Source organism: Buteo buteo, chromosome 1 (assembly GCF_964188355.1).
Source record: "Buteo buteo chromosome 1, bButBut1.hap1.1, whole genome shotgun sequence".
NCBI lineage: Eukaryota > Metazoa > Chordata > Aves > Accipitriformes > Accipitridae > Buteo > Buteo buteo.
This window is the reverse complement of record NC_134171.1, coordinates 48,142,152-48,161,835: the sequence shown is the minus strand read 5'-3', so window position 1 is coordinate 48,161,835 and position 19,684 is coordinate 48,142,152. Positions and strand designations below refer to the sequence as shown.

General features: G+C 37.7%; 1 protein-coding gene across 3 annotated transcripts in view; it reads left to right on the top strand.

The window, feature by feature from the left end:
• The window catches only part of GUCY1B1 (guanylate cyclase 1 soluble subunit beta 1), a 60,289-nt gene that overhangs the window by 17,907 nt on the left and 22,698 nt on the right, over positions 1-19,684 (top strand). For all 3 annotated transcript variants that reach the window (XM_075029400.1, XM_075029397.1, XM_075029407.1), the window contains exons 4-10: positions 349-467; positions 4,771-4,968; positions 13,618-13,848; positions 15,239-15,355; positions 16,185-16,318; positions 17,133-17,330; positions 19,177-19,414. In XM_075029400.1, coding sequence (XP_074885501.1) covers positions 349-467; positions 4,771-4,968; positions 13,618-13,848; positions 15,239-15,355; positions 16,185-16,318; positions 17,133-17,330; positions 19,177-19,414 — 1,235 coding nt within the window. The remainder of the gene's footprint in view (positions 1-348; positions 468-4,770; positions 4,969-13,617; positions 13,849-15,238; positions 15,356-16,184; positions 16,319-17,132; positions 17,331-19,176; positions 19,415-19,684) is intronic.

Genomic DNA, 19,684 nt, shown 5'->3' with positions numbered 1-19,684 from the left:
TAAAACAGAAATTACTCCCTTGCGGCGAGCATTACTAACAATTGAGTTCCTTTATTTTCAAGTAGGGATGTCTCATCTGTATCAAAATCTAAAATGCTCTACATGCATGAAATGCACAATGTGGCAAAGTCATAATGGTAATTGGTAAATCCTAATGAAATTCCTGTATTGAATACTCATTATTTGCCATGTGGACCCTAAATCTTGTTTTTCTCATATTCTTGACCTACTGGATGTGGGTAGAGTTTAGGTACTGCCTTTCTTTTTTATGAATATGAGACTGAAGTAGTCAGCAAAGTGCATGAAATGCAGCGTTTGGACTGAATTATATTTTCCTGTTTTAACTAGACCTAAATGCCGGGGAAATTCTTCAAATGTTTGGGAAGATGTTTTTTGTGTTTTGTCAAGAATCTGGTTATGATACAATTCTACGCGTCTTGGGCTCAAATGTCAGAGAGTTTTTGCAGGTAAGAATTTTGTGCAAAGTTATTTCAGATACCAGACAGAAGTATGGTCTAGTCAACAGATTAGTTTGAGATTTGGAGATACAGGTTGTACTGTATCATCTTCCAGTTATTTGTGGAGAGGTATCTGAAAACTTTCTTCCTTGGTATTTGTATTCTACAGAGCTTTCCACCGCTCAGCAGTTTTGGCATTGTGGTTCTCTTTCTCTCTCAGTGAATATATTATTCAATTACCTGATAGAGTAATAATTTTCCCATAGCATCTTTGACTGTTCAGTTTCATAAAATTGTGTGCTGTAATGAGTTTAAAAACACTGAACTGATTAACATTTCATGGGAGATTGCCCAAAAGCTGAGTGAAATCTCTATTGATTTTCACTGGAAATTTAGCAGCCTCTTGTCATCTGTTCCTTTAAAATCTCTCCAGCAATAATAAGTGAAAAGAGCAGAGTGCATAGTTTGCTGGATTATTAGAATATTTACTTCCATGTCTCACTACCTGCCCCAAAATCTGGATTGTTCCAGAGCATCCTAGATGTAGTCAACCCAGCTTTCTTGTACAAATCCCATGGATTGTAATTGTTGGGTAGACAGATGGGGTATGTGTATGCTCCAACATATGTATACCATGTGTGATCTATACACTGTTGTCTGTCTATGGGATGTGACATCCTTTATATTTCGTAGCTTCATTCACAGGCTGCCCTCAAAGCAAGCCTTCAGATAAATGTAATTTTTAAAGATGACTCAGGTACTGAAGTTGCTGTTAGGGTTGAGCAAGAATGGGGGAGGAGGTAAAAAAAGGATGTAGCTGGCCCCATTGCCCCATCACTTTGGGTACACATGGATGAGCCAGTCTTTCCCTATTCCTTTCCCTCATCCCCTTTTCCATATAATATACTTCTCTTTCCATTCCTTACCATGTGTGATGATAAAAAGACTGGACAGAGTTGCAGTGCACACCAAACCTCTATAAAAGCGTGAACAGCTTACATTTGTATTCTTCTAATGACAGTATTTTAAGCTGCTTTGTTTGAATTTCAGTGTTAACAGATGACATTGGCTATTATATACTTGTGTAAATCTTAACAGGACTAATGTACTAGTAGCTGTGCCAGAAGTGCACTTTTTAGCTTTTTATTATGATGGAAAATGAACGTTACCCATGATTTATTATTTTTGCATCTTCCAGCAGTCAGATTAGGTCAGGAAGCTGACTTGTATACCTATTACAAAAAAGGTGCAGATTGGTTTTAATGTGCTGAACTTTTGTCAAATTCTTAAAATACATGATAGAGTTCCAAAAGGTGCTTCTCAAAATCTGTACTGAGTCCAGGATATACAAAATAATTGAGGGCTGAAGCTTTTTAAAGCATGTGAAAGTATATCTCATATTTATGCTCTGTTTCCCTTGACATCTCAGAGAAAATTTATTCATAGATGAAACACATGTACTTCAAGCTTCATGAAAGAGGAAAAAGATAGTGCAACTAAATCTAATATTTATACTTTCTATGAAAAACACAGGCCTGGAAAAATTGCAAATCATATTGAAAGACACTGTGCCAAAGAGAAGCAGTGTGAAAAGAGGTACCTCCTAAGAAACCCAAAGTGTGCTTTTATGTTACATTCAGTAGCTTTCTACTGAATGAAAATCAAACACTGGAGCAGAAGTTAGTTCTCTTATTTAGGGAATAATTTACATGGCTATTTAGTTGTTCATAATTGCAGTGCAATAAATTTCAGGGGACTAATTCCTCTTAGAAAAGTTTCCAGATGCTCTGTACCATGTGGAGCTGAACACCGTATCTTTGTATTTCAGGTGCCAATCACAATCTTTTGCTTTTAGACAGGCCAGGATCTGCCTGATTTATTATCACTGCTTCTTGTTGCTTGGAGATCCTTTGTTTCACCATGGAGCTGATCACTGCTGTCCAAAGCTCTAGAATTAGTGTCTCTGGTCTCAGCACAAGCTCTGGCATATATCTGAGCAGTCTAGGAGCCAACAATTCAGGGAGAGAGCTTTGCCTATTATTATCTATTACCTGACTGCACCTCTGGCCCACAGCAGGTGAACAAACCAGCAAAAAGACACATTTGTTCTTCCAGAAGCTGCAATATCAATTTAGAATGGATGAAACGCAACAAAAAATAGGAGTGGGAGTGACAATGACAGTGTCTAAATGACAGGATCTGGGAGTGATTTCAGTTCCTCAGTCAGGAATCACATCTCTACTGCTTCTTGACTATGTGTTGTATTAAGGTTCTGAATTTTATAAGCTCTTTGCTCACCCCATAATCAGTAGGCATAGGAAGAAAAGACACACTGGGGACTGGAAAGCAGCTGCAATACATCCTGGGCAAATCCCCCACTCTGGATGATTAGAGAGTAAAGACTAAAGGGCGTATCACATGGGCTCGCCTGTGACACTGCTTGGACAAAGTCAGTAATGGGGTAGTAGGGTGGCAAAGTGGTCTTGTAGAATGGGGCTACTGCCGTTGTTAGCAACACTTGTGCTGGACTTAAATGTTAATAATTAGACAACCATCTTATAAAAATTCTGTCCTTGACATTGGCCATTTCCCATAACAAACTCCTTTTGAAATTCTTCAAGTGTTGATGACTGTGTAACTGGAAGATTATAATCTTTTCCCATGTATCTCCTTAAAAGTTTTTTTCCAAAATGTCAATATATCCCAGCTGTTTCTGAGGCATGGGTACTGAAAGAGCAGTTCTGCACCCAATTAAGGAGATTGTGGGGCACTCCCTTGGAGCCAGTCAGCTCTCTTGCTCTTTTCTCATCCACACTCTTTCAAAGCAGTCTATTCCAATTTCATTGTCTTGAACCCTGCAAAGATCCTACAGAATTTGCCTTCAAGCATTATACTTTTTGCAATTGAATGCCTGCTAACAGCTGGATTGTTGCCTCTTCAAGTTTTAATTTGGAGGCCTTGATATAGCAACAAAAACATGAATTTGAAACAAAATGAAAAAACTGAAGGAGGAAGTTCCAGGCTGAGTGCATCCTACGGAATTAATTTCTAAGAGTCTCATTTCCTCTGGAGGCCTCCCAGGAGAAGAAGCAGCTGTTCGAGCACTTCACAGCTCACATGAAATCAAGTTCAGTATGCTTCCACAAACTTGGTGATCGACAGACGCTCATGAAAGGTGGAGAATGGCGCAGACAACACATTGAAAATATTTTCACCTCACTTCTTGTGCTGGCAGAAAACAATATGCAAAGCCTGGTGCTAGCAGCTACCTGGAGGGGTTGGAGAACAACATTTAAAACATGCAGTAAAGTTCTGGAATTAAAGTGTAAAGGAATTACATGAATTTTACAACACAGATAAATAATTATGTGGGTTGCAGCACTATCCAGCAAGGTTGCTCTAGGTTGCTCTTTCTGTGTTAAATATACAGTAAATAGTAAACTGAAACCTTGATAATTGCTGTATAATCAAAGCCAGAGCTAGCGTTGTGTTCTAAGTGTGATTTTGATCTCATTGTTCTCTTTAATGTCCTTATTAGATATGCCTATCAATTTAGAATTTGGCTTTCCTCCCAGATAGCAATTTGTCTGGTCAAAATTTAAATACATAAGATGTCCAGGACATCAGCTGGAAAAATAGAAGACCTCTTCCCTTTCTTGAATAACCTGTTCTGAAACATTATTACAGCAGCAGTGATATGTTCTATGTGTTCTGTGGATTTTTTCAATTATAATCAATGAAAGTATGTATTTGAGGTTGGTCTTTCAATCATTTAAAATTTTTACTTTAAAATTTGAGACTTTGTCAGGCTCTGTAAACTTGGGTTGACTGTTACGAAGTCAGAACTAGCCTGTTTCATTGAGAATAAGGAAAAAGTTTCATGTTTATTCAGACATGCGTATTTGTATCTGACACCTAAATTCACATCTGAAAAGGAGATTATAGGGACTAGAATTTGGAAGGGATGAAAATGGATGAGGTACAGGATTGAGAGACACACACAAGGTCTTTAATCATCAGAGTGTTTCAAAATACAGCAGAGTCAAGCATGAATTCTTACTATCTGGAATAATTTTTAATAGTGCTAATTTTGTTGCCATTCATTGTCCAAATATTGCCACAGCAGATAGAAGGAACATCACAAGCTACCTGAAAACCCTGCTACGATGACAGTTCTACAAATAAGGCAAATGCACAGGGAGTGTGAGCAGTAGGAGAAAAGAGATATTCAGATTAGACAGAATATGTACTTACTTTCTTCAGAACTAATACGTGAATGCCTTATAACCATGTTTTTAATTTCTTATTCCAGAACCTGGATGCTTTGCATGACCACCTTGCTACTATTTACCCGGGTATGCGAGCCCCTTCCTTTAGATGCACTGATGCAGAGAAGGGGAAGGGACTCATTCTGCATTACTATTCGGAAAGAGAAGGTCTCCAGGATATTGTCATTGGAATCATCAAAACAGTAGCTCAGCAGATCCATGGTACAGAAATAGATATGAAGGTAATGTCTGAAGGGATGTACACATTGGAAGTTTATGTCATTAGGACAGAATCAAGAAAATCAAAAGTGAAGTGATGACAAACAATCGTTTTCATTGTTGCTGTCCTCTGTGAAGCAGTGGCATCAGTACTGACTCAGGAAGAGCCATCATCATTTGTGTTGCTTTAAGGACAGGTCAGCCATGTGCTGGGAAGGCCAGCACTAATTTGCAAACAGACCCAATCGGGAACAGTTCAGAACAATATCCCCTTATTCAAAGAAGGAGATGACATGTACAGAAATTAGATACTGGGTTATTTGGGGTGCTTTTTTCCACTTTATTTTATATTTGGCATATATTTCTTACTGTCTACTGTGTTCTGTGAGAACACAGACATTTTGTCTCTGTGTCCTAGATTCTTCATCTATGTGCAAACTGTGAGGCTGATGTGCGTTGATGAGGCCTGGCTGGCGAGCAGAGTGTTTTCCTCCCAGCCTGCATGCCAGGTCCGTCCCAGAACCAAGATGTGTTTGTGGGTCTCATACTACCACTGTGTGGGAGTGTGGCTGGATATACACCTACAGCCCCAGAAGTGGAAAAAATGTTCCTCAGTCACAGAGTTTACATATCTTCGTGTGTGCTAACTCACTTGTGAAATGGGAAAGAGCCTTCTGCTTTGTGTCCTTACAGAGCAACAGAAAGATTTAATTGATCAGACCTTGCATATCTAATGGTACAAAATCAGAGTTTGATCCAAAGTGCAGATGTATCTGAGGAAAAACAGCAAATAAAAACTTTTTGGTGTTAGAAATAGTGCAACTGATATAAAATACTTTTCATCAAGTAGAAAAGAATCTAAGCAGGTACAGCAAGCATCCTTTTTTTTTTTTTTTAAAACTATTCACTAGTCATACTACATTTCTAGCACAGTTTCATTATATACTTGCTCAGAAAATCTGTTCAGTTTCATGACTATATCACAAAAACATGATCTTGCTTAGATAAGAGATTTACAAGGAACCCAATGACAAAGGTATTTGTACTGCTGTATCGGAGTATTTACCTCTTAGGTTTCTTGTTATAAGCTAGCTCAGGTTTGTAGTGAATGGCTAGTTCTGTATAGTGATAGCGATATACTTGATGTCCTTGTTTAGATTCTACTTTGTGGAAATCCATAGTTCAAACTTTACAACAGGTGTTAGTAATCATATACAGAAGGATGCAACAGAATCAAAACAATCCTCTTCTTAGGTCCCTGTTTATTCAAAATGTTGAGACAGACAAGGAGGACCATGTTGGAAAGTTGGCTGCAAGAGTGCTGAAGCTATTGCTTGACAAACATTTCTTTTGGTAGCACAGGCAGCTTACGCAGTCCCCCTTCTCTTACTGTTCAAGCTTGTCCTATGACAGCTTCTTCAGCTGTGTCTCTCTAGCTGTTGTGAGGATATAAAATAAACTAGACTGAGGAAATGAACTGGGTTCAAAAGAACAGGGGTTTTTTCTGGATTATTTTTACCCACATCTATTCCTTCATGTGGTTTGGTGTTCTCTCTGTCTGAGAGAGTTCTGCCAACATAGTCAAGAGGTCATGCGGAGACAAAAGTGATTAGTAGGGCAGAGGAGAAATCTGGGTTATGCAAAGCAGCTTTTGACCTGTCCTCAGTCTGAATGTTACTTTTTTGAGAAGATTGTATCGGACAATACTGATATCCATCTAGGACTTCTCACAAATAATGTATGTTCCAAAGAGGTTTAAATATTGATTCTAAATTTAATTCCTATTTTCATTTGACTTTGTTAGGCTTTTCTGGGAATTTTATTGTTGCACTGTAATTAAATAGAAATTTAATAGTATTGGTCAAACCTATTGTAAGTGAGCACAAAGTTTAATTTTAATCCAAATTATTCTTTCAGACTGAGCCGAAAGCACTTAGGTGCCTAAAAATGTAGGTATTACCTCTAAATTGAAGAAAGTGCATATTTTCTATATTTTATTTTGTCTGATTCTGTGTTTTTTCCCTTGTCCCTATTAGAAAGTCATGTGCCCTCAACCCTGAACTTTTTCTTGTCTCTGCTGGTTAATAAAGCCTAGCTTTTGACACCTTCAATGACATTAAATAGTGCTTTACTCCACAGGTACTCACAAACTTCAGTGGTAGATAAACAGAGTATAATCAGCTACTTGTTTCTGTAAAGTGAGAGTGCCAAAATTTGCAGCTTATCCACACAGACAATGAAAGTCTCCCTTTATTGCTCCACAGGTCAACTATTAATCATAAATGGTACAGAGTGATGGTTTTAAAGCAGAGTAAGTCTGCCATTGTGGTACCTGGCTAGTTTTACACTGTTCGAAAAAATGAGAACAGGAGAAAAAAATTGACTGACTTCTTTAATCTTGGTCCCTTGCCTCATAATTTAGTAAATTAATGCTTTTGTGTTTCAGACTGTTAGTAATGCATTGTTTGAAATAGCACAGCACAGAAAAACAATGGAGTTGCTTTTCATCCCCTCAGTTTTTGTGGGCCAATCAATGCCTCTTCTGTAAAATTTTGGTTTGGACTTTGGTTAGAATTTTGCTTAAGAAAGATTTTTTTTATTTTTTTTTTGGAACTGATAAGAGCCTCAGTGCCTAGATGTAAGTTTCTGATGTCGTTATGGGCGTTGCCTTCCGACTTGCAAAAACAGAGCTGAGATTCCTGAGTTGTCCTTCCAAATCTCTTTATCGAAAACATATACATAACAATCCAGCACAGGACTGGTTTAGTAAGTTCTGCAGTTCTCTTTATATTAGTGTATAGTTGTTACCTGCAACTTGAAGTTTAATACTTTATTATCCACTTTTCTTCTCCAGCTGTTTAGAACAAATGCTTGCATAAATCTGCTTGAGAGAATGCATGCTTCTAAGTCTGTATTTTCATGAAATTTTGCTTGAATTTGTCTCACATGTTACCAGTTTCTGTGAAGGTGGTAGCAGTTCTTAATTGTTTACAATAATGCTGTTTTTATTTCATTAAGTGGTTAGATTTTGTTTCATGAGTTACACAGAATCACAGAATGGCAGAGGTTGGAAGGGACATCTGGAGGTCATTTTTTCCAACCCCAGCTGCTCCAGCAGGGTCACCTAAAGCCATTTGCTCCAGACCATGTTTAAACAGCTTTCAGCTGTCTCTAAGGATGAAGACTCTGCAAACTCTTTGGACAACTGGTTCCAGCACTCAGTCCCCCTCACAGTCAAAGAGTGTTTCCTGATGTTCAGACAGAACCTCTTGTGTTTCAGTTTGTGCCCATTGCCTCTTGTCCTGGCACCAGACAACACTGAAAAGAGCCTGGCTCCATCCTCTGTGCACCTTCCCTTCAGGTATTTGTACACATGGATAAGATCCTCCTGAGCCTTCTCTTCTCCAGGCTGAACAGTGCCAGCTATCTCAGCCATTCCTCTTCTGAGAGTTGCTCCAGTGCCTTAATCATCTTGGTGGCCCTTCACTGGACTCTCTCCAGTAGCTCTATATCTCTCTTGTATGGAGGAGCCCACAACTGGACACAGCACTCCAGGTGTCGTCTCTCCAGTGCTGAGCTGGGGGAAGGATCACCTCCCTCAACCTGCAGGGAAGACCTAAGGAATCTCATCACAAGAGGAAAAATAAATATTGAGAAAAACACATTGTTCTTGTTTTGTCTCAAATTGTTTCTTTGGGTGGAGAAATAGCTAAATAGAAAAAAAATGTTTAATTTTATCATGTTTCTGCAATTTCACACAGAACTATTTTATATATGCATACATACATCTCTCTCTTCCCCCCCCCCCCCCCCCCCCCCCCCATGTTCTTCTGAAATACAGTAGGGCTTTATTTTCCCAGAATGGTGTCCTTCAGGAAATGTACCTTTTCTTTTAACACCTAGGGCATGTGTGATCTGAAGGCAAGAAAAAAAAAAAATCTCAGTTTGCCTCTGTTAAACTCTGTTAGCACTGAAAGGAAGGCAGTTTGTTTTGAACTTGGATTCCAGTTGAATAGCTCAGGAAAGCCTAGGTTGACATTAATTGATTAATTAGTTCAAATCCAATTTGCCTTATCTTCCCTAATTTGGTAATCTATTTTTAGCTAAATAGAGCTAAGACTATATAATTTTTGCAGCAGGTATTGTCCCAAGAATTGTTGCTGACTATGAGAACACACTAAGAATATTTAAGTTCTGCCAGTCTCAGTATGCAGACTAAAAATCTTCATGGTGGCTGGCGACCAGCAGCCTTCTGGCTATGCCTTCTCTTGCTTCACTTGTCGGAGGTTGTTTGTGTATAAATGAGGGTGACCTGTGGAGGTAAAGTCAGGACAGAGATTCCTCAGGCTACAAATGGTACAGGTCAATGGAGAATGTTGTAGAATCCTACAAAGCCCAAAAATCTGTTGGGAAAACAGACTTCTGCAGTTCTGTTATCATCTGAGAGCAGATTATCAAAATCTTTCTTTTAGACAGGGAAGATGGTTTACAATATCAAATGAGAAACATCCAGTGGGAAATCCTTGACGGGATGGTAATTTCTGACTGTCTCATTACTAATGGCAATATAAAAAAACAAAGCCAGAATGTGACCAGCTGCAGAGCTGACCTAAAAACTACTTAGGTACTTGTGGAGGACAAGCAGTACTGATCCATACATTAAAATGCTAGCTGTGTATGAAGACAAATCAATCGTGGAGCATAATCAGCCTCTAATTCTGACATAAGAGCAGCAGGAAACTTCACTAGCTCCAGGCTCTGAGGTTCGGTGCAGTGAGAGTCTCTGCCTTGAAACCAGCTGCCAGGTGGAGACATCCCTGCAGTTTTAACTTTGGGTGTGCAAAGCTAAGAGTGGTGCCGTTTCCACAGTGAACTGCTTTGCCTCAGGATCACCCTGAAACAGCTGCGGTGAAATTTGTCAAATAGTATTGCACAGGTGGTTTTGATCAGAGGCGATGAAGAATTTCGTCCTGTATTGACCTTTAAATGGCAAAATCCTGACTTTGCATTAATCTTCACAATCTGGTGGAAAAAGATCCTTGTCCAAGGACATTCTGTCCCTCCCTCATGCTGAGATGCGAGTATGTCTTGGGGACATGCTCATATCTATAGAATTGAGTCTTGTAGATACATCAGTGAAAGTTTAACAGATAGCATATGTTTGTTATACATGCTGTATCACAATGATACTGCTTGATATAATATTGTGTGTGAAGCTCACCGAATATATTAAACCACAAAGTCATTTTAAAGTAACTGTTCTCTGAATAGTCCTTCCCTGAAATATTGGTGTGACTTTTCACTTGGCTAAGCAAGGACAAACTCTGAAGTTATATATTCTGGAAAGCACAGGCAGGTTAGCAGTTAGATGTTATATATTCTCTTTGAAACCAGGAGAGTGATTTTTCCCTTCAGTTTTTAACTGCAGTTACTATGGTGATTGAGCTCTTAGACGTGGTGAAATGATGTCACTTCATGAGCTAAGACCGCAGGGGGAGGAAGAATTAGACTTGATTCCTGGCTTTGTTGCTTCTGTCACTGAACTTTCATTTGTCAAGCATTTAGCAGAGGCTTCTTCAACAATATTTAAATGATACTGAAGTTCTGTGGCTTGCAAACTTCACTTGCAGAATGAAACAATATATAAGTTCTATTCTAATTAAGCTTACTGCAGAGTATCTAGGGCATGTCTTTATGCGAGATAAGTATCTGGCCAATTAGGTTGGATCTGTAGTTACAAAGGTGAAGGGACAGAATTTAACATATTATGTTAATGGCCAGAAGTGCTTATTTTAAACTTGCTGACAAGGTGGATGAAATCATGAGATAGGAAGATTAGATAGTGCATAAATGATGTGAGCAGATAAGGCGTCGCGAAATTACATTTCCAATAGGAAGTTACTTAAGGATGAATCAGTAGCTTGCTAAGCCTGGAGAGGGGTATGATTGTAGCTTCTGTTAATGATGATCTGTGCGTGGATGACCAGAATCAAATTCAGTAAACCAGGCATGTCCACAGCATATCAGGTTTACCAGGAGTGTGCAGCTGGCACTGTGGCTGTTTTGTTAGATATGAGACTTTTCCATGTGTTTGGCCTGTTGTTCATCTCCTGCCCTAATGTGATGCCCTAGTAAAGCAAGCATTTCTAGATGCCCTGGAGTCTGGTCAAAAATAGTGTTGCAAATGAACTTGAAGATGGCTGTGAAACTTGCAGCTTTGCACTGTTACTGACACAGTTCTAATCTATAAAGGTTAGGAAAATAGCACATCATGTGTGATGTAAGCTTGTAGGATCTGTGGAGGGTCGTGTCTCAAACTTAGCTAGACATCTTGAAGCATGTAGCACTTCTATTTTTATAGGTGGGGTTTTTTTAACCAACACTTGAGTTTTGTTTATGCATGCATCATTCATTTCTGATAAATGGAAAAAAATGGGAAGTTATAAAAAATCTTATTAGGTGCTGCATGGTAGCAGTTCAAAATCTGTAAGTACAAGTGCAGGTTGGTAACAGAATACTAGTATGCAGTGACTAAGGCTGTCATTAGGTGATAATATTAATATCTCTGGAAGGTGATGTGCTGTTAATATGAACATTTCCTTAAAAATTATTAGATCTTTAAAAAGGAATTTTAGGACTGCTTTGCTGAATGAAGAAGCTTTTCATCCAAAGTATGCATTTTTTTTCCAGTAGTGGCAAGAGCAACTCTTTGAAGTAAGATCCAAGACTGGAAATGATCTGGAAGCATAGATCAATTCTAGTGATAATTCTACACAATCTGAAAAAGGGTACTGTGTATAATCTCGGCTATGCCTTGATGCAATACTAGTCATAATAAAATAAAACCTGTGGGAGTGTGTATGAGTGATAGTAAGAACTTGAGACTATAACTGCATTCTGTCAATCCTCAGTACGGCCACAGCCTCTTACAATTTCAGGGATAATGATTTAAAAGAGGAAGACATGGAGAACCTTTAAACCCTGAATTCAGAGGAAAACTGGGTTTCCATCTACTATGTTCCATTTTCCTAGACAAACCCACATAACTTGTTTTCCTCAAATGACCACCACATATTCTTTCCAAGGTTTACCTCTTATTAACTCATAATTTCCCACTTCTCTCTGCCACACACTGCCATATGGATTATCAACACACTTTCTTCAGGAACTTAGGTTTTATCATCATTAACATTTGAACTTGTTCATACTTCCAGCTTTAGGTACCTACATTAGCTGGTAAATTTAGTAGGCTGATCTTTCTCTAAGTTACTTATGTATGCAACAGAAAGAGAAGACTAATGCAGCAGATGGTACAGAGCACCTAAATCAGGCTCCTGCTCGGAACTGTCCTCCAGAAAAGCCTGTCTTTCCTTTAAATGAATAGTCAAATAGGGCATCAAGGAACACTACTGTCTTAAATTAAGCATCATTTAGCAGTAAAATAGTTCTGTTGTTTTAGACTCCTCCATTTGTATAGGAACAAATAAAGGAATCGGCACTCCCCATCTGATCAGCTAGCATGGCTGACAGTTGTGGAGGAGAAATAATTAGTAAACTAAACATCTAGGGGATCAAGTGCAGTGTTTGTGCATATCCGTTCTGTTTTCATATTGTAACTGTTAATCTCTGTGGTTAGACTATGTGTAAAGGGCAGAATCAGGATGCATTAGAGATTTTAAGAAGCTTTTTTTTGCTTCAGTAGCTTTAGGATCAGACTCTACATGAAAGTAGAATCAGGTGCAACATGTTCCAGAAGGCTGCCGCTAAACAATAGTGTGTAAATAGAATTGTTCTGTTCCAGTCATTAAATCTAATTAGGCTTGAGAAGAGGTGAATTTGGTCTCTCAAGGTAAATCACATTATTCTATTAGTTACTAGCTTTAATTATACTGCAATACATGACTCTCACTGCAAACAAAATAATCCCTATTAATTTCATATTTTATACTAACTTTGAGTAAAATTACTAAAGTGTGAAATGCTATATTGAAGACACTTATTTGAGATTTGACTGTTGTAGATGACTCTGGTTTTGCTGTGATTTCATTTAATATGGAATACAGCTTGGAGAAGATTGTAATTGCTTTTAGTTTTATCTGTTGGTCCTGATCTTACAGTCATCACTGCTTGCATGTGTAAGGACTGTATATTCAAACATCTGCTCCATCCACCTTTCTTCTGGCTGACTGTGACATGCCCATCCTCTGGTCAGCACTGTTTGCTGTTGTATTATAGATCTTGCAAACAGCTTTCATCAAAATAAGGATTCAAGTGGTCTGTGTAACTCAAGACTTGCCACATGTTCATTCAAGGGGAGGAAAGAGTCCTGTTTTCTGGCATGTACTGGTAAAAGCAAGCATAACTTGAGCCTTGACCCGTGATTTCAGGATGTACATTTCATTCAGACTTTATAGATTGTATTTGAGTGATCTTCAATATGTTGTTCATGCAAAGGGCAACTGTGGCTAAGCAAAGGCATAATTATTCACCTGGAATTATAAAGACTGTCTAAAATCAGAAATACTTAGTAGAATATAATATTTTTCAAGATGCAGATATCATTCTTGAATTCATCTTTCTGCTTTAAATGTATTCCTGTCTTCATAGTAGCATTCCAGCTATTAATGAGTAGCAGAGTTTTCAGTTTTTCATGTTTTCCTTCATTTTTCTAGGTTATTCAACAGAGAAATGAAGAATGTGACCACATTCAGTTTTTAATTGAAGAGAAAGAGTCTAAAGAAGAAGACTACTATGAAGACCTTGACAGATTTGAAGAAAATGGTACCCAAGAGTCTCGCATCAGTCCCTATACTTTCTGCAAGGCCTTTCCTTTCCACATAATATTTGACAGAGATCTGGTCGTCACACAGTGTGGCAATGCTATATACAGAGTCCTTCCACAGGTTAGATGATTCTCATACATGAATAATCATAGAGATTCCTAATGCTAGATGTTTCAAAGTTTTATTTTGAAGATGAATAAAATAGATTCAGGATTCTCTGTCTAAACAGTGTTCCTGTATAACTATAATTTTTACTACATTGTGCTCCTCTTGTTTGAAAAAGGACAGTGAGAATAGCCCTAATTCTACAACAGCACTGTTCCTTGTGGTCATGTCCATGTGCAGTAAGAGAATAAGCTTGAGCAGAGAAAACCTGATCACCCCCACAATTCAGGTGTTAGCTTGATACCTGATTCTTTCTTGTAGCTCACTCCAAGATACTTTTGCTATGAAAGTGGCAGATAACTCTTTAAAGTGGATGTGAGACAGTCAGTGCAACTTGGCCTGGGGTTCAGGAAATGGTCTTGCTTATACTACTGTATAGTGTAGCAGCAAGTACATAATCTATAGATATTACTTGACAGTAATGTCTTCAAATACTTAAGGTGTCAGAATAACTGAAGAGCAGAATAACAGAAGCTGTAGTATACTCTCTTAGCTTGTGCATCAAAGGATCAGTATTAATGAGCCATACTATGTTTGTGATATGTATATATGTGTTCTGAACTGAATGCTGCTGCTGCAATTTCCTCTGGTTATTTACAGTAAAAGAGTACTCAGAGGTCCTTTTAATGTTATGTATTCTGCATATGAATAGGATACCTCAGTTCTTGCCTGAAAGCTGACAGTGTTTCTAAAAATAAGCAACAGGTAAAAGCAGTAATATGAGAGAAGCTAAAGGTAAGATGATGAAAACATCAAATGATCTTTACAATTATGTAGGCTAATGTTGCACATACCATGTTGTTTCTGAATCATGGACATACTTTTAAAATCAATTTTATGTTACTTGGTTTTTCCTGCAATTTGTTTTTGGTGATTTCTCTCTGAATTTTGCAGAAAGATTTGAAAGAAGAGCTTTGTAAGTAGTTCTGCCAGATTCTTCCCAAGGGGATTCACTGAACAGCTATAACAAACTATTCAGCCTGCTGTGGATGGCTATCAGAATCCTTATTATCAGAGTTGGTGCTTTAGAGAACATAGCTCATTGAAAAGGGAGTTTGAAGGACATCACTTAGGAGGAAGACACTGGAAAGCTTTTTTTACTGTAGAGTGGGAACAGTTTGACAGATAACAAATGTGATAGTCTAACACAATTTTACAAAGTAATCTTGCAGACTAGAATTGCACTTTGAAGTCAATATACTTGTGATGTAAAATCCTTAATTTAAAAACCTTGTGTTTTAATGGAGAATGCATAAAGTATATATTATCTTCCATTCAGTATATTTGTATTATAAAACATAACAATCTATTTTTTTCCCCCCTTTTTTTTTTTTTTTAATTCTAGCTGCAGCCGGGAAATTGCAGTCTGTTGTCAGTTTTCTCCTTGGTCCGGCCTCATATTGATATTAGTTTCCATGGGATCCTCTCACATATCAATACAGTCTTTGTGCTGAGGACCAAGGTAACTAGAGAATATTCACCTGGCTTTTCTTTAAGTAAGTATGCTTTGAAGAGATAAGAAGAAGTGCTGAAAGCTCAGAAGTCTTCGGAGAAAATTCTTTGCACAGTAGTACGCTCAGTTACTTTTGCATTTTGAGCCAAGAAAAAGTCACAGGCGTGAATTCATGTGTATCTGTTAAATAGAATGCTATATAGGCATGATGAAGTATGTATACTTCATGTCTGATGCTTTCTTTGTAAGGGGTCAACCCATTATATGGTGTTGTACCAAAGTAAATGTAGAAAGGCAATTACATATACTTTTGCTTCATAACAATATGGGAGACAAATATGAAATGTGTTCGTGCTTGGGCCCATACATTCACACACAGTTCTGTGTCCTTTTCTCTAAAGAGGGCAAGAGAGGAGGTGGGTGACATGAATGAATGTAGCATGTAGAGTAGCACCTACTGCGTCAAGGAGGCTGTTTATTTATAGAAAACTGTACCTGAGAGAAAACAAGATAACTTAGATGTGCTCCCAGGCACAGATAGATCTTCATAGAATAGGCAATACTTTTGTCAAACTATTGTTAAGAAATGATACAGAAGAAAACAAGAAGTTATGAACATGAATGTAAAGAAAGATACCATGCTTTATATCTTTGAGGTAGCAAATCACAGTATTAAAATATGGGTATGTTCAAGTGAGAAATTAATTGGGGTTTAACGTAGGCTGTAACTCTATTCCAGACATTCTGACTGCCTTCTTAGTGAAGGCACTTATGTATGTGGCCTGGTGCATAACACACATACCATTGTCCTTATATAATTGTGACTTTTGATCACCAGGAGGGGCTGTTGGATGTGGAAAAGCTGGAATGTGAAGATGAACTGACTGGCACCGAAATCAGCTGCTTACGCCTGAAAGGGCAAATGATCTACTTGCCTGAAGCAGACAGCATTCTCTTTCTTTGTTCGCCAAGGTACTTTAAACCTTAAGAGTTCTATAACGTTGATTTTCATTTTACAGTTACTAATTTTAAGAACATTTAAGGGAATAGTACTACAGAGATTAATAGGTTCAAGTAGTGATTTCATTGATTTTGAAGTGTTTATACTAAAAGAGGGAGGAGCATTTAAACATCGGAACATGGCTGATTATTAAATAATTCAATATAAACACCAGGATGCTCTGGCCCAGTTTGTACAAATGGGAATTCCTTATGATTCCGTGATTTTTGGCAAGTTTTGTCCTTTGTTTCTTACTCTGAGAGTGCTAAGAAATGCACAATGATTTGGTTTCCTCTGTGGATTCATATATTTTTGCAGTAGTTTTAATATAATAGAGCAGTGATGATTATAAAGAAGTGGTTGCAATGGGCGATTGAATGGAGGGCTTCTTAGCGAAGAGTGTGTTGAGCTAACACACCAGATTACACAGTTATGATATGTTAATCTCCTGTGTAAAAGGGAGAGAGTGGATGAAGACAGAAAGGGAAGAGGCTACCTTAACATAATCTCACTTTTATCTGTGTACTGAAGTATGTGTATTTGATATGTTCATGGAAGTCACCAATGAGAATTCTGTATTTAAATGCAAAAATAGAGCCATGTGTTAACGTGAATGAACACAAATAAGGTATTTCATAGAAGGGGTATGTTGTACAGCTCATCACAAGTTCGGAAGCATAACCTTTCTTCTCTTATTCAGCAGCCTCTGGTGCTCATTTGAATTTTAAATGCTCGTTTGGCAAGTTTAATTGTACCCATATTGTTACATATTTCTCCACATTGCAGTGTGATGAACTTGGATGATTTAACCAGAAGAGGTTTATATCTGAGTGATATTCCATTGCATGATGCTACCCGTGATCTGGTTCTTTTGGGAGAGCAGTTCAGAGAGGAATATAAACTGACTCAAGAGCTTGAGATCCTCACTGACAGACTGCAGCACACACTGCGTGCACTGGAAGATGAAAAGAAAAAGACAGACACGTAAGAATCAAATCCTGATTTTGAGCTGAAACAGTCACATCAATATATTATTTATAGCTACCTTCTGCAAAAAATAACAGAATCTTGGAAGGAATATAAGAGATATTCAGGGCCGATAATTTTGGAGTCAAGAAAGAACATTTTACTTCAATGCCTCATAGGGTATTTCTTTATTTAGATTGTCAAATATCATCTGCAGTCTAGGCTGTTACAGGCACAGGTGTTTTGATGGCTCCTTCCCTGAGAAGGAAATGTATGAGAAGTGAACTGATAATTCTTTTTGTTTTGTGAATTACCTAAACCAGTAGTTTTGCAGATTTTCTTATATGCAGTCCCTGTAGCCAAGATGAATTTGACGAATGCCCAAATGCTACTATTTGACAGAGTTCTGTAAACCAGCTGTAGACCATTTTGTCTTTTTGGACTGCCATGCTCACAGGGTAATAGAACAGAAAAACATCTTATAAGCCTTGAAAATAGTCTATGTAAAGGTGAGGTTTTGCAATAAGCTAATGCTAGGAATTTGATTTTATAGTTACCTGTAGTAACTTTTGGGGCTATCTAGATAATACAACTATCTAGATTTAAGTACATAATAATAAAGTATATGCATTGGGCCCCAAATCCATTTCTACAGGTAACTATAAAATCAAATTCATAGCATTAGTCTATGGCAGCTCAGCTCAAGGACTACTGGCAGGTAAATTAAACAAAAGTTTGTGTGACAAGCCACGTGGGGTTGATGGTTGACTCTTGTTTATAAAACATAGTTCCCATCTCTGTAACAGAAGAATTTATTGTGGATTATGCTTGTTTAGTAGTAGAATTAACATTTGTTGTGCTATGAATTCTATTGACAGATTTTTTTTGTAGTAGTAGTGGAAATTATTGAAAGGGATGAATGGAAGAGTCAGAGAGAAAAGAAGCCTAAAAAATACTTTTTCTATTCATTCCTGGTTACTTGCTTTATAAAGTCATTTTATCTTCAGGAATTCGAGCCTTCTTGGCAGCCGCTGAAACAGACAGTGTCAGTTACTATATCATGTGCCAAAAGTATTCACTAATTATAACTCATTGCAGTAGTGAACTTGCCAAAAATGCAACTAATGAGGGCTTGTGCAGGAGGCTGTGTACAAAATGATGCTTAAGATTGTGAAACAGTCAGAGAACTTCAGCTTGCCCACTTAGCTGTGTAAGGAGGGAAATACACCTTAAGATGGCAGTTAGAAAGTTGAAGGAATATACATGAGAGTGGAGTGAAGCTCTGTGTGTGTGATTTGGATTTTATTTTTGCATAATTTCTAATATGAACAAGTCTTAATATGTCATATAGACTATTAATTATAAAAACATGCAATAAACCCTAAAAGCATCATTCTCAACAGAAGAGGAAGCATTTAGCAATGCATGAGTTGATCAAGCGTGGAAAACTGTCGGATCTCTTCATGGCCTTTTTTGCAGTTTTTATGGTTCTGTGAGCAAAACCAGACTATATGAGCTGAGAATATGGCAGAAACTCTTAAGCAATAAGCAGAAATGATCCAAGACACTATTAACAGGTCATGTCAGAAGAATTAGTAATATATCCCTCATTTTATTGGTAATTTCGGTGTATTAGTGTGTGTTTGAAATGTCATGGCTTTAAGTACACTGATGTAGATCAGTTCCTGTTTCCCAAATAACATATGGTTCAGTAAACATCATCTTTTATATTGCTCTTTGACAAAGCAGGTATGTAATAAACACTATGAGAGGTACTAAGTTAATATTTGAAGAGTGCTGGTGCAAAGACCTTTCTCCACATTCTTTCTGTTTTGCTTGTGCCTTTCTTTTCTTACACATTTAGATTACTGTACTCTGTTCTACCACCATCAGTGGCAAATGAACTGAGACACAAGCGTCCTGTTCCAGCTAAGCGGTATGACAATGTGACCATTCTTTTCAGTGGCATTGTTGGATTCAATGCCTTCTGTAGTAAACATGCCTCTGGAGAGGGAGCCATGAAGATTGTTAATCTTTTAAATGATCTTTACACGAGATTTGATATTCTGACTGATTCACGAAGGAATCCATTTGTTTATAAGGTAAGTAGAAGATTTTCAAAGCATTTAATCTGTGACTTTTCAATAATTTACTATCATGTCACTCTTTTCCATCCTTTGGATTTTAGTCTTTTTTAAAAAAATAGTTAGGTACTCAGTCTTTGTTCTCAGTCTCAGTGTTACCTGATATTACATAGGTAAAGAAGAGTATGTTGTTTATCTCTAAATGTATGAAGGAACATAAAGGGCTTGGTTCTCAGCAGGATTTCTTCACAGTCACCCATTAGGTGGATATATAAATCTACTTCCACC